The sequence below is a fragment of the Pseudochaenichthys georgianus genome, chromosome 8 (genome assembly GCF_902827115.2).
Source record: "Pseudochaenichthys georgianus chromosome 8, fPseGeo1.2, whole genome shotgun sequence".
Lineage (NCBI taxonomy): Eukaryota > Metazoa > Chordata > Actinopteri > Perciformes > Channichthyidae > Pseudochaenichthys > Pseudochaenichthys georgianus.
This window is the reverse complement of record NC_047510.2, coordinates 24,860,182-24,888,165: the sequence shown is the minus strand read 5'-3', so window position 1 is coordinate 24,888,165 and position 27,984 is coordinate 24,860,182. Positions and strand designations below refer to the sequence as shown.

The window sequence follows — 27,984 nt, the reverse complement described above, 5'->3', positions numbered from 1 at the left end:
TGTTTTCCTAATGTCAGGAAAATGCCTTTTTTAAGTATTGTTTGGTTAGTAGTGGTTAAAAGGAATACCATGTAACCTCATGTCCTTGATTTAAACCTAGCTGGAGAATTTTGTTTCATTCTAAATCTGTTCTATAACTTTAATCCTCTCGATCCATTTATCAAAATAAGAACTGCAATCAACTTGTTTTCCAGACCGACTGCAATGACCCCCAAACATAAAGACATTTTTTAGATTTTTATTTCACATTTCAATGCCCTTGTAAGATGAATGTCGAGTCATGGTGATATTCAGACCTGCTGTGGAAGTTCAACAGTCACCGTCATGTCATGTCATAGCAGGAGTATGTGTGGATATAATACTGACAGGAAGAACTGTACTTATTGCAGGAAGATAGAGATGTTTGGTAATGTAGAATGATTATTTATATATACCTCTGGAGTCGCTTGTAAGTATAGAACATTGTAGAAATGGGAAGATCTCACATGTTGCCTTGTTGTAGCAATAAGGGCGAAACAATACACTCCATTGCAAACATAATAGACCAAAAATATATGGACAATCAAAATTCAACAAAAGTGCAATAAATAAATAAAATAATAAATAAAATCACATGCAAATGTGCGACCGGCAAAAACAAACAAACTTCTATAAACCGAGACAGTTTAGGCTACAGTGGGATTGTGCGTTTGAAGTTAGTTTGGTAACCGAGCCCTAACCCTTTGTCAAAGTCCCGCCCTCTCAGGTTATCACAGGATTTAGTATACAAGAATAAAAGCTATTGCTAGATCACTAAACACCCAATGAACATAGCCTAAAGCACACACATGCGCTGCCTTTTACATTTTCATCCCACAATATTTCAAGATCCCTTTTCTGTTTTGTCTTCACATGATTCCTACCAAGGAAACGATCCAGGGAGTAACATTCATCCATTGATCAGGGGTCAAATCTAACCAAAGTAAACAGTCTAACCCCAGATTGTGCATCCCCTCGACATGAAGGGTAGGAATGGTCCAAGAAGAAGAATGTGGATCTAGGCACAGACAGGGCCGGGTAGGAGGAAGAGGAGGAGGATGCTACACACCCACAGCACTCCCGTTGACTTGTGTCAGGGGCAGAGGGGGGAGCGGGCTGCGCGGGGGTCCCACAGCCGGAACATGAGGGGCACGAGGAGCCTCCACTGAGTTCCCCCTCACACTGATGTGCTCCCATCCTCCCTGGAAGACACAGAGGGAAATAAATGACTTTCCATTAACTTATGTGAGCACTAGAGGGCGCTAAGGAGGCCGCAATATACTGGAATATTTTAAAACCCTGTTCAATAAAAAAAAGTAAATTAATAAAATATTCTTTGGAAACTTTACTTGGTAACTTTGGATCACCTCATTATGAAATATGCAAATAAAGACAATACAAAAGAAAAAGTAATTTTGCAGTAGTGAAAATGCTGTCATAATCCAAGTACTTTAATTAAGGTAACTTCACACTACTGCAGCAGCAGTTAGCTTAAAAACTATCTATATTATTACTAAATGTATGGATAACTGGATTACACCTTTACACCGTCTCCTGTTTACTAAATGTTTTCCCATTTATTAGGTTACTTTCCCAGGCTTGTTATTATTATTATCAATAAAATATGATATAGACAGTGTTTACTTCATGATGGTGGACTCACCCCTATACCAAAGTCCCAGGCCTGGCCCTTGGGCTGCATGGGACCGACCCCCAGCCTGTGGCAGACCGCTCCGGGGGGTTCAGAAGTGAAACCTGGAACTCCATCTGCAATGATCCACACCTGGAGAGAACCACAGCACTGAGCCAACACTAGCCAATCACGGTTTATATATCTATATATAGTTTACCCCGGGATCACTGTCATATCTCCCACATGCTGATAAAACTCACTTCTGTTGGCAAACCAAGCATCCCCATCAATACTGCCCTAAAGCTTTCTGATGGATGATTTAGTGGCTTTGGTAAATCCAGTATACATACAGAGTACACATAGTAAAATCCACTGTATTTGACAGGAGGCTGTAGACACTGACCTGGTCCAGCGGCCCCACGGTAACCTTGCCGACGTTGTTGGAGATGAGCTCCCAGGCAGAGCCCTGGGGGTAGCTGGGGGTGAGGCCCTGTCTGATCCACAGGTTACCTATACATACATAGAGATTGGTTGACTGAAATGTAAGGCTCTTTGGTTTTAAGTAGGTATACAAATTGTGTTTTCCACTACTCACTGTTTTCATCCACAGCAAAGACGGAGGTCCTCCCAACAGACAGCTGTCTGAGGGTCTGCCTGGGGGGGGACGGGATGTGGTACCAGCACTCTCCTGCAGAGGGGGGAGAGCACTTGATGTTTAATGTCTGTTGCATGTACTAAAAACTAGAACATTCACAGGCTTTTAATACTGGATATAGGAGAAGATGTTTTTGATGCATAAACAATTTCCCTCGCAGCATTTAGAGTTTTTGTCAGCTGACCTGCAGGGTTTTGAGGGGACACGGAGCCTCTGTAGAACACAGCTCCGTCCTTAGCGATGGCCCACACCTGGTTGGCCCCGCCGATGGAGATGGACTTGAAGGGCTGATCTGTGCCGACATGAAGCCACGAGCTGCCCTGTGAGACCAAACACACCGCAGTTAGAGGGGAGACTTGTGTTTAGCGATGTTTGCAGAGAAGAGATGAATCAAAATCAAAATCTGGTCCATTGCCAAGTTAGTTTTCACATACAAGGAATCTACTAAGGTGTATTGGTGCTTAACATAAACATACGAGTGGAACACGAGAAGAAAATCAGGAAACATAAACATAGAATGGAAGAAAATCATTGCAAAAAAGTAATCTCAAATATGTTCAACATGTCAGAATTGAAATTAAAATCCCATATAGGGGAGTTCTGTGCTGAAGAATGTGCAAATGGTGCAAATTTAAGGAAATGGACACACAAGGAATCCTGTTTTCATCATGATGTACTCACTTTAAACCTCTCTGGGTTAAGAATTGATGTAACTGTCAGTCAGAAATATTTGTTCCATCTCGTTTCTCACCTCAGGGTTTTGGGGGCTGACTCCCAGGCGACACAGCACATCCCCCTTATCGCTGAGGGCCCACAGAGGGACCTGCTCCATGCTGCTCTGCGCCAAGCACGGCATCAGAGAGATGTCACTCAGACGGATGGGCGGGACCTGCTGCCATGGACCTCTTAACGTGATCTTACACTTCCTGTATACAGAATATTATGGTTTTAAATGTCAGAGTTAAACGAAAATGTGATATATGTGATATGAGAGTTTGATTACCTCGTCCATCTTCTGCGCCTCACAAAGTCTTTCATGGTTTTGTGGCCATGAAACGTCCTGTAAGAGGGAGATCAGTCAGAAAAATGGCAACTTTATTCTCTTTTTTTTATATCCTGAGAAATAATAGTAACGTACACAGGGAAGTCTGCAGCGTACTGCCAGCCCTCTTTGTCTGTCCCTCCAGGAACGTTGTAATCCACAGTCCACTCTGACACCTGACACACAGTTTTGTTGGAGATCAGCTGGAGATTAAACAAGAAATTGAATTTGTGCACAGGAGGGATTTTCTATACCACCTACCCAGGACCACTGAGGGGTGGGAGGGTTTGTGTTTCCTTTGGTGCACTCATTCAGTCCGCTCTCATCACTCCACATCGCACGGTCTGTAGGAAGTCCTCTGGAGCCAAGAAGCAAGAAGTTAATGTTTAAGGAGCAGTCAAAGAGAGCAAAGACTTGACTCAAACTGCAGAAGAGGTAATGTTCCTACTTGTCTGTATATCCAGTCATAGGGTTCCATCTTTGATTCTCATACACATGGACACTCCTGAAATCAGTCTGCTGGAGCATCTGAACCTCATCTCCTGCTGTCAACACAAACATAGACATTCATGTAATGCTAGCAGATAAATAGTTACACTAGTGTGGGCAAATAGATCTCTACAGCTACAGCAGATGCTTAAGCAATTGCACACAAAACTACAAGCTGTTAGAAAAAAGATTAATTAAATACAAATGGTAGTAAAGCAAATATATCATTAGAAATGTGACAAAAATATGGGTTCATTATTATTTTCATTAGAGATTATTGCACCAATTATGCAATGCAGAACAAGCACTAGCATATCAATCAAATCTATCAGTACAATGTTAAAGTAAACAATGATTAAAATGGTCACAGATACATTTTGATCAACATATTGGTTAATCATTCAAACAGCAGCAATAAATACTTAACTCTAATAAGAAAAAATGTTTTAAGGGACCCACCATCACTGGTTTGTACATATATATATTAAAAGGAGATGATAACTGAATAATTGCACAATTTGTGGGAATCATATGGGACAGTTTACCAGGGGAGGTCGGTTGCCCATAGCGACCACTGTAGACCCAGGCGGTGCCGTCCCACCCAACGCCCCACACCAGCCCCAGACTATTAGACTCTACACAGCGCAGGTGACCCGGGACCTGGCGCCAGAACCTGCAGCAGCACACAGCGGAGCAGCCAGCGTTAGCACCCAGCGTTAGCCACATTGTTGTTAGCACACAGAGACACAGTGCTGCCACTCACAGCATGACAGAGATTTGACACATTAGCAGAACATATAATATCAATTTTCATAATGCAGAGCAGTATGTTAGCGACATTAACGGACATGCAGCAGAATTAAGACAAGGTTCATACAGCTTAAAAAAAAAAAAAAAAGCTATATCAAAGCTCAGAGATCTGGAATATACAGACTCTTGAAGCCTTATCATCAAATATTAAATGCAACTGCGAAAAATTAAGTGTACAGAATCCCTTTATACCCATAGCAACCAATGTATATTTCCACATTGTTTATTTTACCAGCTGCTCATTCTTTTATTTTTGATGCCAGGAGACATCAACAAATATGACGACAGTATTATTTCAATTCATATTTAAAAAAATTGGTGATTTTAAATGTTGTACTGGCGATAAATCAACAGATTTTGTTTTATATCAAGCAGTTTTTTCAATCTCTACTCAACTTTAGGCATATTCTTAACCGTGAAAATATTTTGGTTCAAATCAAGCATTTTTCCAAACTTTGAAGACTTTATATAAACGCTGTCAAGATCACGTAGACACAGAATAAGTGATGGAAACCAAGAGAAGAGAATGAACACTACAAAAGCAGGCAGACAGAGTTTAGTATTTGGTCTCACATGAGGTCACAGGCCAGTGTGTGCGCGGCAGCCTCCAGGGAGAAGGACGGCTCGTGGACCATGATGTCTCCCTTTGAGGTGGTGGACCACAGCGCCTGTCTGGAGGGGGGGCCGGCGATCCCTCGACCCTCACAGCAACAGTCAGACAACAGACTCAACTGAACACAGAGGACAGAGCCACAAACAGGGAAATGAGATCAGCATTGGGCTACACATCTTTATCCATCTAGACTGTTTTGTTGGGAGTTGCCAAATGTTGAAGATAGTGGCAGCAGGGAAGCCTTCTCTCGTAATTGAAAAATATTTCACTTTGCCTGGGTGATCATCAGGGTTGGGAGGGTTACTTTGTAAATGTAATCAGTTACTGATTACTGAATACATGGCTCTGAAAGTAATCCGAATACAGTATTCAGATTACTTTTAGATTACTTTTGGATTACTTTCTTTTTCCATCACAGATGGATGGTATGTTTTGGTGAACAGGAGACACAAAAAGCAAAAGGAAACTGAACGTGTTTTTACTGTTTTAATGGCTTATCAAGAGCACAACTGAAACATCACATCTGAAACGATGTAACAACATAATACACTTTCTGGGGATGCAACTTGGGATGTGAGGAGTGAGGGACATGGCTTAGAACGGGCGTGTCGCCTTCTGTCCTGCCAGTGTTGGCAGGACATGAATTAAAATGTCGAACTCGGACTTCATTTTAAGGACATTTCGGCCAGGGGTGTAGAGCTATATTTGTTTAAGCACCGATTGGCAAAACAGGAGTGTGTGCACCAGTCTGCCTTGATCTATGAATTCATGTCCGTGACACTCACAGTATCTGCTGCCCACAGCTGTTTTATAGAAGGAAAACCTCCTTCACTTCATGAAATCTCTGCAGCACCAGGAGGCAGCGGGAGGGTTAACTCAGCCTCTGAGAAGAGGAGCGCGCAGTGCCTTTCACGCACCGCCTTTCACGCACCGCCTTTCACGCACCGCCTTTCACGCACCGCCTTTCACGCACCGCCTTCACTGTGTTTACCTTCAGAATCATTAGAAAGGCTAAAGAGCGACCGCAGGCTGTGTTTTAACCACACACACATCTACACACACACACACACACACACACACACACACACACACACACACACACACACACACACACACACACACACACACACACACACACACACACACACACACACACACCCACACACACACACACACACACACACACACACACACACACACACACACACACACACACACACACACACACACACACACACACACACACACACACACACACACAATTTAAACGCAGACCTTTGTTCCTCCATGTTTAGTTGTTATTGTTTCACTGAGCGGACCCACGATTTTTTTTCAAATGCTCCCTTTTTTTGGTCCATCTGCGGCGGAAATGGGTTTTGTGCGCTGTGATGATTCGGCTGTTTATTTTTTTATTTAACCTTTATTTAACCAGATAAAAGCATTGAGATAGAATCTCATTTGCAATGCTGACCTGGCCAAGAAGGCAGCAACGTTACACATAACACATAACACAAACATATAAAATACAGAGAACATAACTAAGAAAACAAAAGATAAAAAAAGCAGTCACTACATTGTGCACATTAGGACAGTACGAAAGGTGCACTACTTATTACTGCAAGAGCAGCTGGTGGTAAGGACTTCAGACAACTTTAATTTAAAACATGCTATTGAGACAAGTGCCCTCAGTTTGAGGCGTGATTGAAGGTCATTCCAAGACCAAGGACCATAATTAAAAAGACTCCTTTTCCCAGCCTCAGTCCGCACAGCAGGAACCTGGAACCGTATCCAGGCGCTGGATCTGAGGTTGTAAGAGTCACAAACTGGAGCAAATCTGGCACATATGTACAGGGGAAGCTTTCCTAAAATGGCTTCATACATTAATAAAAACCAATGCTGCATCCTACGCATACTAAGTGAGGACCATCCAGTTAGGCTATACAGTTTGCAATGGTGAGTCCTATAGGGTGCCTTTGATATATATCGCATGTACTAGTAATGAATATTAAATGTTGTGAGGAAATCTTTCCACCAATAATTCCAATAAGTAATCCAAAATGTATTCACTTCAGGTTTACGAAAGTAACTGTAATCAGATTACTCGTTTTTCAAATGTAACGCGAGCTGAATACAGTTACTTGATTTTTGTATTCTGATTACGTAACGCCGTTACATGTATTCCGTTACAACCCAACCCTGGTGATCATAGCGGCAAACATTTTTTATTTTGAGAAACTCAACAGCAATTGGTTTTTCACGATTCAAGATAGTCGAGAAAAATCACGCTTCCTTCATGGTGGGTGTAGTTTGGTAAAAATCAAATTGTTCCGACATGAAAGAGACATTGCTGTGGAGTTTTTAAAAAGGTCTTATTTTGGTGCTTTGAGTACCACAGGCCGAGTGCCAAGTTCCCTTATATTTGAGAGCAAAGCAGACATCTCCACTTCCAATATGTACGTCCCTTGGTATCTTACACCAAAACAATCTAGATTGATAAATAGCATTACAGGTAAGAGAGAAAGTTTGTAATGTATGTGATTGTTACCCAGTCATTCATGTCCTTCTCAGTTTGTGCTGCCAGCACCAGAGGCCCCCTCTGTTTGGTCCTTTGGGTGGTGTACACAGCAAAGGCATGGTGGCAGTCCCTGAGCACTGGAACCAGCGCCGTCACTTCATTTATACACACATGCAGGTACTGTAACACAGATGCAAGAACATTTGTTTAAAAAGAAGCTGTGAAGGGAGCATTTAAGGGACTATTACCTGAAGGTTTACTTGTTGAATGCGTGAAGAATTTGTTATGGTGTGAATGCATGTGTTTGTGAATAAATCAGGTTACGACTTCATTAAGCAGAACTACTGCAAGTGTGTGACAAACAGGTGTATCTATACTGTTTTGCAGTTGTCAAACGCAGTCCTCCATTATTTCACTTCATCAAGACTGTTCTTAATTCTTTGTAGCAGACTCATTCATAAAAAACACAATGGACATAATTCACCCTTGTCTGTGGTTAAACACCAGCAATCACACTTAAACAGTAACAGTTGGACAGTGTCAGTCAAAGATAGAGGTTGTTTGTCTCTATTTCCTAACTTCTACACCTAGAACAATTCAAGTTGACACAGGATATTTAAAGATATAATTGGTCATTTTGGGGAGGAAATGATTCTTTAACAGCAGAACCAACCTTCTTCTCGTCATACTGTGTGTAGTAGACAAAGAAGATGCTGTCCTTCCTGCCATCAGACTTGGTGGACTGCTCCAGAGCAACACTCACATCCACCCAGCGCTGAGGCTTCCAGTCCCTCATCCAGCGCAGCGCACCTTTACGCACCCACACCGACTGGCAAAGGAAACGGGAGGATGTAAGGCAAGGTGTGATAAACCAAGACAACGAGGGGTTTAAGAGAAGTTTAAGACACAAGCGGTCTTACGTGGCTTCTCTCCAGCGGCTTCCTGCTGATCTCCTCTCGGTGTTCCTGCTGCTGCTGCTCGCTCCAGGCCGCTGACTGAACTGGAGTCAGTGACAGAGAGCTGGTGAGCGGACCTGACAGAACGACGATTCACACATTTAAACAGACAGACAGACAACCATAGAGATGACACACATACTGTACACTACAGTATGTCTCTATACATGCACAAATGTTTAAAACACAACACAAAGACACACATACATACAAACACAGATATACAGACATTAACTGATATTAATGTGATCAAATTTGGAACAGAAGTAAAGTTCCCATGAGGTGTTTACATTATTTTGAGTACTCTGACTACATGAAAGTTTATAAACCATGATCATTTATTTTTTGCAATCTTAAAAAAGGTATTTTTGGAAAAAAGGGAAATTGGTAAAAAAGATATAGTGCAAATGTTGTTTACTGAGCCCCAAGGATCTATTTAAATGTTTTTTTCCTTTTCTTTTATTTATCTGAATTTACTTAAAAACTTATTTTTTACCTTGAAAGGTTGTACTTATGGTCTTAAAATGTAAATAATGTTGTTTTTCACAGTTAATTCTGGAACAATATATCATCAGACAAAAGTAGTTGTGGTTGTCCTTATACCTGTGGGACTGAGCCAGCTGATCTGAGAACTGGCGTCCACATCGCAGCCCCCCCCAGAGATCCAGGTCCACACGGGCGCGTCCGCTTCTCCAACCCCCTGAGGGGTCTCCAGGGTCCCCAGGGCATAGGTGGCAGCAGCACTGCCATCCCCCAACGAGGGTCCTGCCGCCTGCGCACATCGAGCTGCTCCGGCCCCCTCCAGATCCACATTCATCCAGGGGACGTCAGGCCTCACGGTCCCCGGGGTCAGGGCTATCAGGGCTGGGGACGGCTCCTCCACCTCCTCCTGCGGTGCCTCTGTGATGGACTGCTGTGGGGTGGAGGTTTTGTCTCTGTCTGACACCAGGCTGTTAATGAAGCTGTCACTTGCAGGGATGAATGTTTTGGGGGCATCCTGTAGGGAGGCTGAGGGGGTGTCATCTGATTTCAGGGGGGGCGTAGGTGTGTCAGCTCTTCCTAAAGGGACAACAGAGGAGGCTGCTGCTTCCAGGACGGCAGCGTCTTTGCTGCTATTTGGTGGTTCGGCTGGACCCAACTCTGAGTCTGAGTCAGTGCAGCTCAGTACCGAGGCCCGAGAGGCATCAGTCAGCTGACCCCCAAACTCACACTCCTTCCTATTTAACACATATGGACAGAGAAGGAAAAAATAGGGGATGTAATCAGGTCAGTTTCACTTCTCGATTGAAGAAGATTTTTCTTCAATACAGACCTGGGTGGGATAAACTCTTTGTTGTTTCCCCATTGGCCCGAAACAGGAATCCAGCCGCTCCCACTTGGCTCAGTCAGCGTCACACCCATCCTGAAATACAGCCCGCGGTCCTCACCTACAGCCCACACCTGACAGACAGAAAGAAGAGAAAACAATGTTGAACAGCAAAGATGAAAGGCAACAGGCGTATACTGTATACCCAAGTACCTCAAAAGGGAAAAATGTGGCAAATACAACAGAATTATGTTTTATTCACTCCATCAGTGGCACTATCAGGACACAGGCAGCTGTTACTTATAAGGCCATATACTGTAACACTGGCGCCTGCCTCCTAACACCAGCCATATCCATAATCGCAGCCCTGAAATATGGGATAGGATGGTGACGGCTTGGCCTGCGTTCTAATTAGGGAGTTTCCATATGTCACGCCAGTAAGAATATAGTCTTGGGATATATAAGGCTGGGCCTGAGGTGCTACTGCTGGGACATTGGCTTGGAGCGTCTGACAGTACTCGTGTTACAGGGTAACGGGCTAGGACTACAGGCCAGAGGTAGGAGTGCTTGGGGAAGGAGAGGAGGGGTGAGAAACAGAAGGGGAGGAGGGGTGAGATGAGGGTTTGCAGTGCTAGCTATGTCCTCAGCAGTGAGACACAGAACGAAAGCTCTCCTGCACCGACCCCAGCCCTGATCTGTCCTGAAACCAGATCCAAAGTTGAGCCGAAAGTGAATCGTAAGGTCTGAAGGAATAACTGAAACGCTAAAGCTTCATGATTTTCGTAATAGAAGAACAAGAAGAACAAGAAGAACAAAAACAAAGAACAAGAACAAGCTTTTAATGGCAAAATGTATAAGAGGGGAATGCTGTTTTGACGGTCTCTTGGAGTTTCAGTTTGTTTTATGACTGTAAATTCAGATAGTAATTTAATAAATACTTATCATATGACGTATTTTACCTGGTCATTGAGTCCCACATCTACCACCATCATCTCCCCTCCGATGCTGATCCAGCCGGAGCCACAGGGGTTGTGAGAGTTCACGCCGCGCCTGAACCACACCTTGCACACGTAAACACACAGATATGTGTTACTTAACACCACATAAACAACAGCTATGTAGAGTGTTACATATAGGAGGAGTACGGATTCACCTTATAGTCTTTAGTGACCACCCAGACCACGCTCACTCCAACAGACACATGCAGCGCTTCCATCTCCTTCGTTGGGGATTCAACTTCCACCCACGATGTGCCTGAGAGGAAAAATATTGATGTTCACTGACTCAGCACGAAGGCAAACCTTATCTAAGCAAGCTGTTTTATTTAAGTCTTTGTCCTCTAAAGCAAAAGTTCTAATTAATAGCATCTTTTTTCAAATTACTTTAAAACTTAAACCACCATATTTGACTTGAGAAATGTAAAATAAGTAAATGAGTGATATTATTTGTAGGGAAGTTTACTGTAGGTCTGGCCTATGTTCTTTAGTTCCCACATGACAACATAATGGAACATCTTAAGAGACTTAAACAAGTTTACAATAATTTCACACCTTTTCTTCCACTTCCTAGATTTGTTTATGTACAGTAAATATTTAAAAATATAAATCATATACTGAAGAAATTGGATGTGGTGTTGAAATTGACAATTTATATGATAATCCAAAGAAATGTGGGCAAAGATGACAGAAGAATGGGGTGGCTAAGTTGACTACAGTCAATACGGACCAGTCGGGCAGTCCAGGCTGAGGCCAGTACGGACCAGCAGGTTCCCGTCCCACAGAACGACCCACAGCAGGTCCCCGGGGCCTGCCGATAACTGAGCCACCTCCTTGGGCATTTCTATCTCCTCCCAGCTGGAGCCCTCCGGCACCCGAGGGTGGATGCCCTCCCTGAACCACACCTGCAGGGGAAAATAAAGTGAAATAGCTCAATAACTTTATGTTTGAAGAGGTACATTATATGAAGTCATGCTGCCCTCTTGTGGCCAAAAAGAGAAGTGAAATGCACTAACATCACCCTGCTGCTGTATTGTGTGACTGAGATACATGTGTGCATTATTCTATCTCATATAAGTCTGTATGAATAAAGTGTCCAATGGTAGTACAAAGACACAACATATACACTACTGTGAAAAACAGCAGAGTGTAAATAATGCCAATCCCCTTACTGTATTTATAACAACGGAGAGGCACCTCATGCCAAACTACTATAAAACACCCAAACTATTCCTTTTATATGAAAAAGAAAATGTGGAGTCACATGACTGACCTCTCCTTGTTGGGAAACACCCCAGAGGTAGGGATACCTTCCAGACTGGTCGCTTAACTCCCAGCCACCACAGCTGATGTCACAGAGCGGCAGGGGGGGCTTCCTGGGGTTGTCCAGGGGGATCTGAAGAAACATGGTGGCTTTGTTTGAAATATTCAGTCGTACATGCACTCAAACTTTTTAACACAGATAGTTTACAAAATCGAACTACGCATGTGAAACTGTCACGAGAATCCTAGCTAAAATAATTGTACTATGTAATATTACTGAGATAACCATCAACATATGCTTAAAACTCTTGAAATGGTACCAACACATACTGGAATCCCTACATACATTTAGTTGAGAAACTATTTGTATGGCATGTCACAGATAGGTCAAATTTATTTTTCTAGAGAGCATCCATAGTGAAAGAAAATTCTTATTAAGTACATTTCTTAAATCAACATTACAGTCACTCGTGACAGTTTTCACGATTATTGTATTAATGTAAATTCGCCATGATTAACTAATTGTGTTTTTTTATCACATCATTCCTGAGTCTTACAGATATAAACTAAGAGCGTCCAAACCTTGGCCCAGGAGCCCTGTGCTGTGTATCTCCTGTAGCGGATCCACCGCCTCCGACGAACACAAGAGTTCCACTTCTTGTCCGGAGAGAAGTTAGCCGGGAAATCGACTGCATACTCCCAACCCTGAAGAGAAACACACATAGAAGGATAAGACATTTTATATTTCATTCAATCAAATTATAAAGATGATTTTGTTAAGCTTTTATCCTTTCTAAATTAAATTATTTAAATAAACCTTTTTTCGCCATACAAAATGTTGGAACATCAAATTACACATAAACAAATAGAGATGCAAGTATAATCAAAATTCATACATTCGTATATAGTTAAGTAATATTGTGGTTACACGAAATAAGCTCATATAAAGCAGGTGAAATGTAGGTAAAGTCACCACATCTATAAACAAACAAGATGTCAATATAAGAGTTGATGTCTTGTAAGGACTTTTGAACAGATAAAAGTGCAACACATTTAAAATAAACACAAAAAAAAGTGTAAAAAAAGATAGCAAGACAGAAAGAAGCAAAGAATAATGAAAGTCTGTTTGTGTGTTTACAGTATGTGCATTTTCTTACCCCAGTCTGGCTGGGCTCCCCCCCGCAGCTCTGGTCCACGTACCAGTCCCCCTCCCAATCCCAGCTGCGTGACGGCAGTTGGAAGCTGTGCAGAGGCTGAGGGTTCATCCCGGTCACGTCGCTCCACGGCCAGCGGTCTGTGGGCAGCAGCGTGTCAGTGAAGTTATCCACAGGGTTCCACCTCTGAAACACAAGGAGAGAAACAGCACTTCAGTAATAACACTATACAGCGTCTACAGTGTAAGTGTGTCAACAAACAGCTTGACCTCACCTGGTTTTCATAGGTCTCCTCCCGGTAGCGGATGGAGGTCTCACTGGGCATCATGTTGAGGTAAACGTGGTGGTCGCAGCCGATGCCCCAGCAGCGGCCCTTCCCCGCGGTGACGCGCTTCAGCTCCAGCAGCATGTCGTCTGCTCGCTCCCAGCGCTGGCCAGCTGTGGAGAGGCTGTACACCCGGCCGTACACATCCACGGCCCACAGCATGGTGATGGGCATGATGGCCCCTGAGGGAGACAGCAGAACATCACACATCGTTCACAGCTGCATTTATCTATTTTATGACCACACTTCAGTCCTATGATATCCTGAAGAGACACAACCTTTTACCTTTAGATTCATCCTTGAATAGTTATACTCCTGCTACGGTAGTTTGCAACGTATTAAGAAATACATACATAGACTTTTAGATCACTTTTATATTTGACAGAATTTGTAAATAAAATGCATTATATGGCGCTTTTATCCAAAGCCCTGTTGCCTCAGGTTCACCCATTCACACTCACATATTGGTGCTGGCAAACTATCAAGAGCAATTTGTTGTTCAGTGTCTTGCCCAAGGACATTTCGACATGTGGACATTTGGAGCTTGGGATCAATCCGTCAACCTTGCTTCGATACGTGGGCAATCTGCTCTTCCCCCTGAGCCACAGTCACATCATTTAATTAAACTTTACTCTGAAAAAGTACCATAAAAACAACATGCCTCTAGGGTTGCCTCTCCTAATTGATTTGATTATAAATTGTGGTATTTCAACATCAAGACTTCATCAGGGAATCAAGAAAATCTCTGAAACCTGTAGGAGTGGGTTTTGTAGTTGTAATAACAGTCTGCCATGACAATAAAGGCTTTTTAAATGTTTGCAAAGAGTGTTTTCTTGGTATTTTTTACTACATTTGTCCTTATCCAAAGAGCCCATCAAACAATTATAACTGGGTCCAGGAAGCACTTTTATTTTATTTTTACATCAGTTTGGAAATATCTTTATATTTTCTATTGAGCACTAAAACCTGACAGTGGGCTTTTAATCTGAAAATTCAACAGGAAGCCTCTTGTTATTCTTCCTACCTTGACGCTTGCTTTATCGACTGACACTAATCCGCTTCAGTATTGACAGTCACTATTCCTCGATTATCCATACAATCACACAGGCCTTTATTTGGTTTATTAAAATGCAATGTGCATTTACATAATAAAACCTAAATCAGCTTAATTATAAATTAAACTACACGGACATATATGGGCTGCAAAGAAAAAGGTACATTTAGCACATTACAAGACTTCAGATTCGTAGAATAAACTTGATGTACCCTTTAGTCTGCAGTGGACCGTTAAACACATAGACAAACACACACACAGCAGCATAACGTTACCTGTATATTGGTATCCGATCCGCGGTTGTCAAGGGAATATCAACACACGCGACATGACATCAGGTGCAACAGCCGATACCTGCCATCTCCGAGGCCCATGCTAGGACACATCCAAAACCCTTATGTTAAATGCACACAGAGAAATAAAGCATGCAATGCATCGTAATAACACAGACAGTCAATATGGAGTCATATGCCGCAAAGTCGGCTATAATCTGTTTACAGAGTCTCCAGGTTAAAGACAGCAGGCAGCTAACACACACACACACTTTCATACAAATATCAATTACTTACATATACAACTCCATCATGAGCAACAGCTTTGCAGAAGCAAAGTAAAGTGGTCCATGCACATTTCGGCTGGGGCATTTAATTCACATTCTGGACCAGAGGAATGCTCCGTGCAACTCCCGAGCCCACAACAGGAAATGGCGGAAGTGCTTCTCTGATTGGTTGAGACTCCGCAGGAGGGGTGAATCTCTAACTCCTATTGGTGGAACACGAGCAGCTCTATTTTTCCGACGGTCGCTGCTGATTGATTTACATATTTCAATAATTTATTCAGCGCCAGATGAATTATTGAAGCCCAAGGTTGGGTTTACTTGTTAGCTACAGTTAGGAATATTTCATAGCAACCACCAGCACTATAAAGAAAATGTTGCTGAGAAACTTTTATTTAATGACAGCTTTCTTAAATAGCAATGATGTTTGGCATGTAAGCACATTTACTACAGTGTACATAAGTACACTTAGTAGGCTATGTACTTTTACTTTATTTCACTTGAGTTAACCATGTTTTGCAACTTTATACTTCTACTCCACTACAGCTCAAAGGCAACTTTTGTACTCTTTACTCAACTACATGTGTCTGACAACTATTGTTACTCTGCGCAGATCACTTTTTTCAGGCCTTTCCTGTCCAGTAAAAATGTTTTTCCAAATGGGATGATGTAACTTTTCTGATGACCATGGGATGTAGTTTTCCTTTACATGCTGAGAAAATGTTCCTACTTCTTAAGATCAATAATGTATTCAAAAACTACCATATCAGCTGGAAAATGCATCATCACAAAGCTGAAAACAGGAATGTTTTTTTTAGTTCATAGAGATTTGACTTTTAAAAGAAAAATGGTTTTAACTGGACAGCGATGCAACTAAAATGATGATGGTTTCACAGAAACATTTTAGTAGAACTATCTAACAGTATATAAAGGATTTAACAGATAGCACAACCTAAAACATAAAATACAACATCACATTAATGCAGCAGTTATATTTATGCACCAACATCATTCAAAATGTGAAAACACTGATGTTTAGTAAAGTTAAAGCCATACACTGTTACCTAAAAGTAACGCACTGCATTTGATGAGTGATAATCACAAGGTAGAGTCTTTGGATGAAAAGAAAACTGGCTGACCGATTGGACAAGCGTGCCATTTCCTAATTTACAATGGTGAAAAAAGTATTCAGATAATTTACTCAAACAAGAACCATTACAACAATATAAGTACAATAACAAGTAAAAGTGCTGCATTCAATTGTTATCAATACTTGTTATACTGGTGCGACAGTGAGTGATTTGAGGATTACGTTTTTTATAACAGCAAGATAAAAGTTCGTGGGAAAAGACCAAACTGACCTGGGGTCATAAGGTCAACCCCTTGTGGAAGTCCCCTTCAGTGTTTATGTTTCGTTTTGTGTTTACGACATGCATCTGTTTAAAAGTGCCTCTGCTGTAATTCTTTAAAGCTGTTGAAAGCTGTTAAATATGTTACTCCCTAGTGCTCAATTGTTAGAAGGAGCCATGCTTGCAAGAATTAAAGATCTTCAAGAGGATTATTACGAACATTGTGTTTTTGCATTTATTGCCTCACTACAAGTCTCTAAGCAGCAACTGATTTTAAGTTTCAACAACAAACTGATTGAAAGTCATATACATCCTGAATGACGCCCAAGAAGACACCACTGGTTGAACATTTGACAATGCATTTATACCAGTAATTTATAAGTGTATCTAAAAATATCTGCAATATATCTATAGCGGTCAAATACACGTAGAGTACTAAAAGTACATAATTTCCCCTGTTTAAAATGTTTTGGAGTATAAGTATGAACAATCATAAAGTGTAAAGTAAAGTAAGTAGCCTACCTAAAGAGTTTAACCTTACCACAGCGTAACATACTATAAACACATTGTTAATAATGTCACATTAAATCGAGCCCCTGTGGGAAACATGATAGGAGAATTAGAGAGAAAAAAATGAATTAAATAACTGATGAGTATATATATTTTTGTTTTAACATCCAATTATGATAGTTAAAATTAGATTAAAATATTGAAATATGTGGTCCCTTCATACATTGACTGCTGCTCATTTCAACAAATCATAATATTTTATATTTCCTGTTAGTCACATCACTTGTATCCTCCCCAAACCTGCCAGCATTCTCTAAATAAATCTGAGCATGTACATCTAATATTATGCAACATTAAGGGTTACCCACGTATAATGAGGACAGCAATTATGTAAGTCACAATGTGAACAAAGTTTAACCAGCACACACGACGAGGTATGCTCAACTCAATCTGTGAACCATTTACCACATGTTGACTAGTATAGCATAGCGCGTAGACTGTGTACACTGGTAGGACCATATTAAAACCAGTGTGCACTGGGAGGTAGTGGAATGTGTGCTGGCTCTGCAGTGCATGCAGCACCGAGCTTTTATTTGTATGCACTGTCGCTTTAAGAAGCCTTTGAGTGCGCAGAGGCGCTACAGCAGCTCTCATCACATGATTCTATTCTCTTGTGACAATCCCGACAGAAAGGAAAAGCCTTCCTGAGTTCAGCTGAGTTACACGGGCCGTTGCGATGACAGATTCCTGTTGTTTTGGTACGAAAGAACCAACTTCGAAGAGGGAAATGGAGTTAAGTTAACCATTACCTAACCATTCCTGTCTATTTAGTGGACATTTGGTAAATACTTGGGGTTGTTGCGCCGCCGGGGACAAAGTTGGCGCATGGAGAGGGACGAAGTTTCATTTTTGCGCAGCGTCTTTTTCTTTGTTTTTGTTGCAACTGCGTTTCAACGAACGTCACACGGCTTTTCGGACAACTAACGACAAGTAACCTGAGTTCAGTTTTGACCTTTTCCACTGTGGTTGACGTGAAGGCTACAAGACAACAAGACAACTTGGGGTCGCATCACGTTGTGTTGAGATGGTGGACAGCAAACCTCTTCTTCAGGACAGACCCCCCTCCTACAACACCGTCCCAGGGGCTTACGAGTATGCCCCTCCGCAGAGCAGCTATGGGGCTATCCCGCCGCCGGCCCCGCCGCCCTACCAGTACCCCGCCGGACAAGGCAAGTAGCCCCGTTTACGGAGCACACGTTCATGGTCCACATTTAGGCTACCAGAAAGTAAAGCCCCCGGACGGTAAGAGAGGGCTCACTGTTGCCCACTTCCGTCTTCGTTTAAAGGAAAGCTTTGACCTTGTTTTGATTTTGCTCACAGTCTGTACGTGTTTTTGTGTGAAGTTGTCAACATTTAAACCAAAGATATCAAGACTTTAACAAAACAAATACCCTGTTTTATTAATATGTTTCGTTTATCAGGTGATACAAAGTTGCGCATGCGCAGTATCCCGATAGCGATGTCTGGCATTTATGTCTGACCTGTTTTTTTTGGGTGAATGAAAATATGCGGCTTTAAAAGTCAGTCGATAAACCATGTTTGGATATTTTGAAGGCAGGATTTTGATATGACATTAGATTAGATATGTAAGCTATGCAGTGTTGGCACAGTGCAGCACTAAAAGTTGTTCTATTGTGGCCCCAGCCCTTGTAGGCTACTGTACGTGTCTGATTTACATGACGAAGGCTGTCATATGACTGATTGGATAAGAGCTGCAATGACAAGGAAGTAACTGTTTCCTAAAATGAAGATTGCTTTTCTTGTTTCCTGTTTGTATTTTGTATGTATTTAAATACCCTGGTTCTGCCACTGAAAAGGGATCATTATTTAAAAAAAAACAGTGTATTTGTACAGCGACAAGTGGTTGTGGTATCAGTGTTTATTGTGTTGCGGAGATATCACAACAGATGGACACAGGTGAAAAAAAAATCAATATAACCTCAGTCAGGGTCATAATCACGTAAACTCTCCTACAAACACACTCATAACAAAGTCACCTTAAACATGTTACGGTAATAGTTAATGTTGTGATTTACTCTGAATGTCCATATTAACATGTGTGCCTGCTGTCCACTACAGGATACCCATCAGCCCAAATGGGCCCTGCCATAGCCCAGCAGCCCTACCCCGCGTCCTACCCCGCGTCCTACACCATCATACAGCCGTCTGTGGTGGTGGTGGGAGGCTGCCCCGCCTGCAGGTGAGAACACACACACAGATATAAACCTACAAAATATGACACTTTGGGGTATTTTTATGATAATTACAGTCTTGGTGATGTGATATAATACTGAAAAGTTGTATTGTTCTATAGCTCAGCAGAGTTTGCTTTCAAATATAAAATGAAAAAAATGATCTCTTAGGATCTTTTATTTGTAAACAACAACAGTAACTCAGAGTGAGATCTATATTCTCTATAAAACATAGGCCTAAATAGAACATACAAATAAAATCAACACTAATCTAAAAGGCACGTCTAAACAGTTTCGAAGTACAAACAAATATACAAAATAATCTTTGTATCTTCAAATGTCAATATTTATGTAACTGGTATTTATTATATGAAGTCATTACAGCAGCCAGAATAATGCCATTTTCACAATATTTTAAAGAAAAATCCTATTAAAAAAACTCCACACGTATATTATCGTGAACGCTATGTGTCACCACCCTAACACACGCATATTATTAGCGTGTATAATACAGTATATAACTGGCAGTGATGAGCACATGGTTAAACATGCGCTCTCTGTGACGAAGTGGGATCTGAGCGCAGTTCATTCAGAATATAAAGTCCTAACTTCCTGTGCCTAATTATTGTTCTATCTGCATGTGTACCTTCATTGTCTCTGTGTGTATGGAATCAAGCCTACAGTTTTACCTAATGTTAAGCAGAAGTAACTTTCAGTTTTGAAAGATAGATTCACTGTGCCTTAGTCAACATCCTGTCAGTCAGATGACAACGGCCTCAAACATGTGACAGAGGGGGGGAAGGGCGGTTTATAAAAACATCCATCGGTGGAGTCGTAAAATAATGGGATAGAAATGCTCTGTAATAAAAGTCCTGCATTCAAAATGTAAGTATTACCATCAAAACATATTTAGATTTCCAAAATAAATGCGTACTCACTTTGCAGAATGACTCATTCCCGATTTTTTTTTTAATATTATTTTGTATTGATCAGTTTAATGGTTCAGCTGGTAAAGGAGTCACTTATACTTATGAAAATACTGCTAGGTAGCTGTTGAATTTAACCAGTGCATTAATAAAGTTTTGTCTACATCTTTTATAATTGATAAATAATTTGTTGATTATCCTTTTTATTATTAAATGTTAATCTTCAATTTTTTATTATTTAAAACATAATAATTGTGGAGTAAAAACGTTACCAATGTTTAATAATGTGTTGAGTTGTAATAAAAAAATAAATAACGGTAGCTCCCTGGCACTCTGTTATAAAATACACAACATGTATAACAGACAGAAGTGGCCGATACAGTTTAAGTCTTCATTTTGCATCATGGCCATGATTCCTCGGTCAGTGACAGTTCCTGATACCAGTGAACAAACAAAGTGTGTAAACAACGTGGCACACCAAACACTGTCAGCTGCTTGCCGTATTATTAGAAGCTAACATGATTTAAGGAAGGTCAATCAAAGGTCCTCACTTCTGCAGGATCTAATTTTGTTAGTGCAATCAAGGCGGATATATTAAGATTATTTATATTTTATATACATAGCATTAGCAGTAAGAGCTTTTCATTTCCCACCTCTTTAAGGTGTAGCTTCATACACAGCATTTGTTCATTCTCTCCAGCAGATCTACTGGTGGACGTGGTGCAGTCATGGGACTCTGTGTTCACCGTGACTCTGGATTAAAGCTTCAAAACAAGCTGCTTCATGTCCTGACAAACATGAGGCAGCTGTTTTCTCATGTCACAGGGAACCATCTTTTCCTAGATGGTCCTTTATTTTCTCTTCTTTATTTCTTAGAAGCACCAAAAGCCTTCTTTGAACGTATTCAGCTGATGCAGTTTTATGGTGAAAGATGTGAAATTGTCGAAGCAGTTCCTAACAGCAGTTCACTGAATAATTATCTCTCGATTGTTAAGGCTGCTTCCCTGATCCATGCATGTTGGAAGTAGGGGCATTTTTGCCAGCACCCTTCTCTCTGCTTTGACAATTTCAAATCTTTCCAATATGGCCAATATTAATACTTTTGATAATAATAAAGGGAACATTATTTAAAGTTGGGTGTTTATTCAGTGTAAGAAATAGACTTAACAATTTAATAATCTAATAACTAATAACATGTCAGATTGAGACCAGCCCCTGTAGAAAGACATCTAAAAGGTCCTCCATACCCCTACAGAGGAGAAACAAACCTAGACTAAGAGAGACACAAAATGACAAAAAACAACAAGTCTAAAGCTTTTTTTTATTTCTTTTTTTATTTGGTTGTTAGATTATTATTTTTTGTATTGTGTGTCATTTTGTGGTTTTATGTCTCTTTAATGGTTGTTGTATTTTCTCAGTGTTTTTTTTCCCTTTACTGTCCTTTTCTACTTTTTCTTTGTTTCTTTTTTGTTTTTTTTATATGGTTTCGGTTATTTCTGTGTATTTGTGTTTACCAACACCTCCCGTGTGCTTGTGTTGCAGAGTGGGGGTCCTGGAGGATGACTTCACCTGCCTGGGGATCCTGTGTGCCATCTTCTTCTTCCCCCTGGGTCTCCTCTTCTGCTTTGCACTGCGTCAGAGAAGGTGTCCCAACTGTGGCGCCACCTTTGGTTAGAGGGACCAAACCACGGCCCTTGCACCTGCACCTGCTCCCACGCGCGCACGCACACGCACACACACACACACACACACACACACACACACACACACACACACACACACACACACACACACACACACACACACACACACACACGCAATCCAGCATTTCTGTGTCTTTACTTTGTTTTTCTTTCTTAATATTGCACATTTGCTGTTGCCATTATGTTATGTACAATGAAATGATCAAGATGATATTACCATGATGTTTTATTACAGGCACATGTACAAATCTATGTTAATCTAGTTGAGGATGTGTTCTAGCAGATGTTAGTGTCCAGCTGTTGTCAGTGCCTTCACTACATGCCGAGTGATCCTCAGAGATTCCATCTGTCGTGATTTCTCCTGTAGATTTGGCTCAGCTGTCCAAGGACCTGAGCAGATTCCTTTATGTTTTTCAAGCCAGAATTAACTGAGAAACATGACTTTTCTTTTTCCTTTTGTATTCGCTGGCACACTGCATACATATTTGTGTGCTTAGTTACATTGTACTCAACAAAGCATCCATGTAGATCACCGATGCATCAGCTTTTTCCAGAAATGTAAACCTTTTTTTGAGATGTTTGTTTTTGGCTTAGGGGAATAACATGGGTTTTGAGGAAAAAAAAGCATAAATGTAAAGATCCTTGGAACGTGAACTGTCCCGGCTGAAACAATGGACTTGTCTCAGACATTTTGACTCTTTTTGTTGATGTCATTTCTTGGGGCCATATTTGCACGGAAGGTTTGTTTGATGATTATTCTGCTGGGTTGTGCTTTTCCAGGGCCAATGCAGACCTCAGGTACATACAATCTGAAACGCCCTCGACTTTACAACCTCAATCACTGTTTGACTTCTGCCTACTTTCAGAAGACTCTTTTGTCAAAGCGCAGACTTCTTTAATATCCAGAGGTTCACTTCAAGGATGCATGCTGGGAGAAAAGCTCAAGACATCTCTCAATAATGTGTATAATCTCTGGATTTCGATTTTAGTACTCTGTGACAAGTCACCCCCCCCCCCCCCCCCCCAAACCAGACAATCTATGGAGAATGTCTTCGTCCCTGTATCTGAAGTGTATCCGTGTCTGTCTTCCTTCCATCACAGCGAGATGTTATATAGCAGTCCATAGCAGTAGAAAAAGAGATGGAACTAGGGAGTGGTTTAAAAAATCTTCTTGCTTTAGAAAACACACTACACACGCTCTTATGGTTGAGGTTCTTACTTTTTATATTTGAGTTACTGTAATTAAAAAATGAATTCGACATGTTTTTGTCTTCTTGCTTGATTTGATTTTTTTTTTTTTTTAAACTTGAATGAACATAAAAGGGGCCATATTGTGCTTTGTTGGGTTTTCCCTTTACTGTAGTGTGGAATATTGTTTTGTGTGCATGTAAACGGTCTGCAAAGGGTAAAATCCCAAATTCCTTCTAGAGGGAGTTTCTTCCTGAAACCTCAATTATACCTTTGTTTACTTCCATAACATAGTCCTGCAAAACTCACGCTTCTATTGGCTATCGCTCCAACACATTGTACACGATTAGCTAAGGGGCGGGACATCTGTAAGCGGTTGACACATCATAACAGAGCCAGCCAGCTAACCAATCAGCACCGGGCTCTGGTTTCAGACAGAGGGTGAAAAGAGGTGCTGCAGCACAGGCAATATGGAAACAATAAAGAGCTTTTTGAACATTAAAGCACGGAGACATGTCACGGTAGAGACACAAAATATAAATATGAACCTGAAAATTAGCACAATATGGCCGCTTTGACAGACAGTCAAATATGCGTTTACCTTTCATATAAACAAGAGATGCACAATAACAATTATTCACCTTGGTCATGATAACGCACTAAACAGCAAGTTGAAGAAATACATCTTTATTTTTCATACAGCAAATTCTATTAAGGTTGTAATGTGGGCCAAACAAGTGTACACACTGTTCTTTAAACGATGTGTGTAATGGTGAAAGCAGGAATGCCTGCACTGTCAATGTAAAGAAGAAGTGATTGTCCACAATGTTACGATTACAACAGGTCAATTATATTTTTACAGTAGTTATGTTTGTGTCATTAAGGCAAAAGTCCACAACAAAAGTTAAGTTAGATGGCAAAGGACAATATTTATAGCATCTGTTAACAACAAATGTATATACAAAGATCACTCGTGTGCCTTTTTTTGGATGCATCTCTTTAAAGGTCTCTTCTAGGATGCAACATTTCCATGAGGACCTGACGGTGAAATGCAGAGGTCCTACGGTACATTCTTCTACTGTCCTATGGCAACAGAACATATTTTTCTAACAGTCATTTTGACGATGAAAAAGCCACATCAACAGCATAACAATGTGGTCTTTTAAACATCACCACCACAAACAGAGGGACAAAAATAGACATAGAAAATATAGATATATATCTTAAATATATGAGCATTCGTTCTGTTGAATTAAAACAGTCCCAAAATTCTTCCATGTGAGAGTTTTGCAGCAGTGAGGGGATCACAGATTCAAATGGCATTTTCTTTTTTCCCCCAGTGCTGGCCAAGTTCTGTCTCAGTTCAGACTGAGGAGAAGCCTCTGGACAGTGGAGGCAGGGCGGAGCTGTATGGACCGGGTGGAGGACACAGGAAGTTGGACAGGATGTTGTGCGGATGGAGGGTGAGTGGAAATGAGGCCCGGTCAGACGGACGGTGCGGAGCGGTCGTTGGTCACGGTTGGACGTAGCCGGACTGTGGCGAATGGGTTCCCTCCCCTGTGGAAACGCAGCATGAAGATGAGTGATGAGTGCATGTCTGAGTGAGAGGGAGGCAGATTATGGCGCTCATGTTTTAATTTGTTACTCACGCGAGGTAAGCAGGCTGACCAGGTCTCGAGGTGCCATTAGCCTGCAAAAGAAACACAGTCTCATTATTACTTTTTCCACTGTATAAAACATGCATAACCCTGACACTTTAGCACTAGGAATACTAATCCACTTTCCCCCTTTTGAGTTAATTATAACCTAACACACACATTCTGGTTTGCTGAAGGACATACTGGATGCATGGATAAGCGTGGGAAAGGAACATGTGGTGTCATATCACGAGGCAGTGTTTGGAATCTGGACCTTCTGGAAATTCAAGTCTGTTCCCTCATGATGAGCCAAAGAGACGCGTTGTGTAGGGCAGGGTTTACCTCTGAAGAAGAGGATTGTTGTTCAAGATGGTAGAAACTTTTAAATTAGGTAATTATTGAGATCATCCTATTTCAATCAGGAGAGACTTAGTTGAAGTTGATAACATTTGTATTGCCGTGTGCGCAATAGTGTTTTTGGAGATTAGACCCCATCATACTGTGATGAAATAGGGGGGGAGGGGAAGCCTACTAAAAAGAGAAACCCCCCCGGGGTCTAGACACTGGTGGTGGTGAATACTAAGGGAAAATAAAATCCGGAGTGATGAGGGTTCTTCTGGGCTGTCCTGCCTTGGATCTGAACAGCTGGAGGTGAAGGAGGTGGAGGAGGGTTGCATCAATTCTCCTGAACGATGCTGACGGGGGAGAGAAGAGCGGATTTAAACATTTTGCCTGGTGTGCTGATTGGCTGTGGGAAATAAGACTCAGCCGATTGGTTAGCTGGGGTGAGTTGCGCCTTTTGCTAATTGAGAAAGGGGGCGAGTGAGTGAGGGAGAATTGTGAATTAGAGCATGGGAACCAGTCTTCCTGAAAGAATTTACGCTGAGCTTCATATACAGACTTTTGGGGTCCTAGTACCCCCAGATACAGGGAGAGAAGAAAAGTAAATGGGTCCTGGGGGAAAGGAGGAGACAATCTACCACAGCCTAAATGAATAACTATTAAGGAAACGTATACAAACAAATGAGTTTTACTTTTTATCTGCAGCTCGAAAAGAAAATGTCTTCCTGTATCTTCATGTGAAACTGATCAGGAATGTAAACACAGGCTGTGCACTACATTCATCCTTAAATACTTTCTTAACTGAATTTAGGTTTTCTGTCAGAACAATCCCATAATGGAATAAACAAATGTGAACGATGCCACAAAATAAAAACAAAAAAAAGTCAGAAATCTAAAAATGATTCACAAAGTATAACGGTGTATACGATATAGATAGTAGTGCATTCATAAATGATGGAGAGATTTCAGACACAGCTCCTGTTTGGTGAGCTGTATGTTGTTGGTCTTCCTGGCAGCCTGTCACCCGGCACAGAAACCACAAGAGGGCAGAAGTGGATCGGAAGACTGATGTCTCTGTCAGTCTCTCTCTCTGTCACCACTGTTGTTCCCTCTATGGTTATACTAAAGGTTTCACATCTGTCCTCCTCTTACAGATGTTTGGATTACAAATCACATCGCAACACTATTGTCTATGTTTGTTGACCCTGACTGCATTTTGATGTGATTGATTTCTTTTTTTGTTTGTCCTGCACAGACAGTCTATTCTTAAGTTCACCCATAGGGAACAAAACGATCTGAGTCTATGCGTCTCTAATATACACCTGTTCAGACAGCATCTGAGTTCAGCGAGAGAACTAAGAAAATCTTCACTCTGTAAGACTGTTTTTCGTTCCTCTGCATGGAGATGATCGCTGTCTCCAACATCCTCTTCAGATCTCAATCCCTCACATCTCTGTGTCCCATAAATATATCAATTCCTGCGAGTCGTTATCTATTCTTCAACTGCAAGCACCGAACCGGTGAGGGTGCATTTTTCTCCTGGTGACAGTGCATTCCAGGGTAACCCCACCTCCCACAGCCCTTCTGTCTCCTCACCCTCTCCTCCCTCCCTCCTCTCACCTTTCCTTCTTTGGACCAACCTGCAATATTGAATAAAAGGCTTTGCTGCAACATACAACAATTAGTTTCTCGTCATGTACACGTCCTTAACTAACCCGACACACGTGCACAAACACGTGCACACACAGCCACCCACTCACACACTGAGCTGAACATAAGTCAGTGTAACTGTAGCAGTGGAGACCTTCATCTATTCTTAGATCTGTGTTTGACATGAAGCATAGTTGTGTGAAGTTCCTAAGAATGAAGGGCGGATAAACTTCACTGGAAGCGAGCGCAATTCACCCAGGGAAAGAACATTAGTGACAAGGGTGCACACACACACACACACACACACACACACACACACACACACACACACACACACACACACACACACACACACACACACACACACACACACACACACACACACACACACACACACACACACACACACACACACACACACACACACACACACACACACACACACACACACACACACACACACACACACACACACACACACACACACACACACACACACACACACACACACACACACACACACACACACACACACACACACACACACACACACACACACACACACACACACACACACACACACACACACACACACACACAGTATTTCTGCCTGTGTCATGTTGTATAAAGCAGAGGGTGTGTGTGTGTGTGTGTGTGTGTGTGTGTGTGTGTGTGTGTGTGTGTGTGTGTGTGTGTGTGTCGGACCCTGATGAGCCACAGCATATTTACATTTAGGCAGCAGGGAGGAACTACAAAATCTTTCACAGAAGCAAAACCACAACTTTGTTTGACGCTTTGCATATTTTTCAAACGAGAGACCATTTGTAGAGTTATGAATATAGCCAAGTTGGAATGAGAGGTGGCTGACATAATAAGATGATATAATATCGTAAGGGAATATTCTGCCTTACCATTGTGTGGCATATTCAAAACCATCTTCGAAGTATCTTTTACACCACATTTCTAACACTCTTTCTGTTTTCTTATTCTACAGTTGGTCTTTCTGGCAATCTAAGTAGAGTTGAAATACATCCTTCTTGTTT

General features: G+C 41.5%; 3 protein-coding genes across 5 annotated transcripts in view; 1 reads left to right on the top strand and 2 right to left on the bottom strand.

The window, feature by feature from the left end:
* Window positions 1-222: 222 nt before the first annotated feature.
* On the bottom strand, window positions 223-15,604 carry tecpr1b (tectonin beta-propeller repeat containing 1b). 3 transcript variants are annotated; one of them, XM_034088697.1, is made up of 26 exons: window positions 15,398-15,604; window positions 15,104-15,203; window positions 13,724-13,956; window positions 13,453-13,635; window positions 12,878-13,000; window positions 12,306-12,428; window positions 11,763-11,937; window positions 11,191-11,291; window positions 10,997-11,098; window positions 10,044-10,171; window positions 9,335-9,948; window positions 8,696-8,808; window positions 8,449-8,604; window positions 7,806-7,955; window positions 5,221-5,378; window positions 4,383-4,510; window positions 3,797-3,893; window positions 3,610-3,706; window positions 3,445-3,524; window positions 3,310-3,366; window positions 3,058-3,232; window positions 2,491-2,626; window positions 2,247-2,339; window positions 2,055-2,161; window positions 1,682-1,801; window positions 223-1,220 (listed from the first exon to the last, which is right to left on the bottom strand). In XM_034088697.1, the coding sequence occupies exons 3-26, from the start codon at window positions 13,946-13,948 to the stop codon at window positions 1,080-1,082; spliced, it is 3,582 nt and encodes a 1,193-aa protein (XP_033944588.1). In that variant the 5' UTR covers window positions 13,949-13,956; window positions 15,104-15,203; window positions 15,398-15,604; the 3' UTR covers window positions 223-1,079. The 3 variants fall into 3 exon arrangements, with proteins under 3 accessions (XP_033944588.1, XP_033944589.1, XP_033944590.1); XM_034088698.1 differs by having other exon boundaries at window positions 3,797-3,890; XM_034088699.1 differs by having other exon boundaries at window positions 8,696-8,775.
* A 2,293-nt stretch (window positions 15,605-17,897) lies between these two features.
* On the top strand, window positions 17,898-23,383 carry bri3 (brain protein I3). The gene is made up of 3 exons (XM_034088700.2): window positions 17,898-18,472; window positions 19,383-19,503; window positions 21,964-23,383. The coding sequence occupies exons 1-3, from the start codon at window positions 18,328-18,330 to the stop codon at window positions 22,094-22,096; spliced, it is 399 nt and encodes a 132-aa protein (XP_033944591.1). The 5' UTR covers window positions 17,898-18,327; the 3' UTR covers window positions 22,097-23,383.
* Window positions 23,384-23,983: 600 nt separating this feature from the next.
* Window positions 23,984-27,984, bottom strand: part of baiap2l1b (BAR/IMD domain containing adaptor protein 2 like 1b) — a 29,987-nt gene continuing 25,986 nt past the window's right edge. Inside the window, exons 13-14 of the mRNA XM_034089789.1 lie at window positions 24,962-25,002; window positions 23,984-24,869 (exon numbers count right to left, since the gene is read on the bottom strand). Coding sequence (XP_033945680.1) covers window positions 24,797-24,869; window positions 24,962-25,002 — 114 coding nt within the window. The 3' untranslated portion in view covers window positions 23,984-24,796. The remainder of the gene's footprint in view (window positions 24,870-24,961; window positions 25,003-27,984) is intronic.

Coding starts and splice junctions, on each gene's coding strand:
- tecpr1b (XM_034088697.1), bottom strand. CDS start 13,948: ATGCCCATCACCATGCTGTGGGCCGTGGATGTGTACGGCCGGGTGTAC. Junction 3,233..3,309: donor AGGCGCAGAAGATGGACGAG/GTAATCAAACTC, acceptor TTCTGTATACAG/GAAGTGTAAGATCACGTTAA. Junction 2,627..3,057: donor TCAGCCCCCAAAACCCTGAG/GTGAGAAACGAG, acceptor TTGGTCTCACAG/GGCAGCTCGTGGCTTCATGT.
- bri3 (XM_034088700.2), top strand. CDS start 18,328: ATGGTGGACAGCAAACCTCTTCTTCAGGACAGACCCCCCTCCTACAAC. Junction 18,473..19,382: donor CCAGTACCCCGCCGGACAAG/GCAAGTAGCCCC, acceptor TGTCCACTACAG/GATACCCATCAGCCCAAATG. Junction 19,504..21,963: donor GGAGGCTGCCCCGCCTGCAG/GTGAGAACACAC, acceptor CTTGTGTTGCAG/AGTGGGGGTCCTGGAGGATG.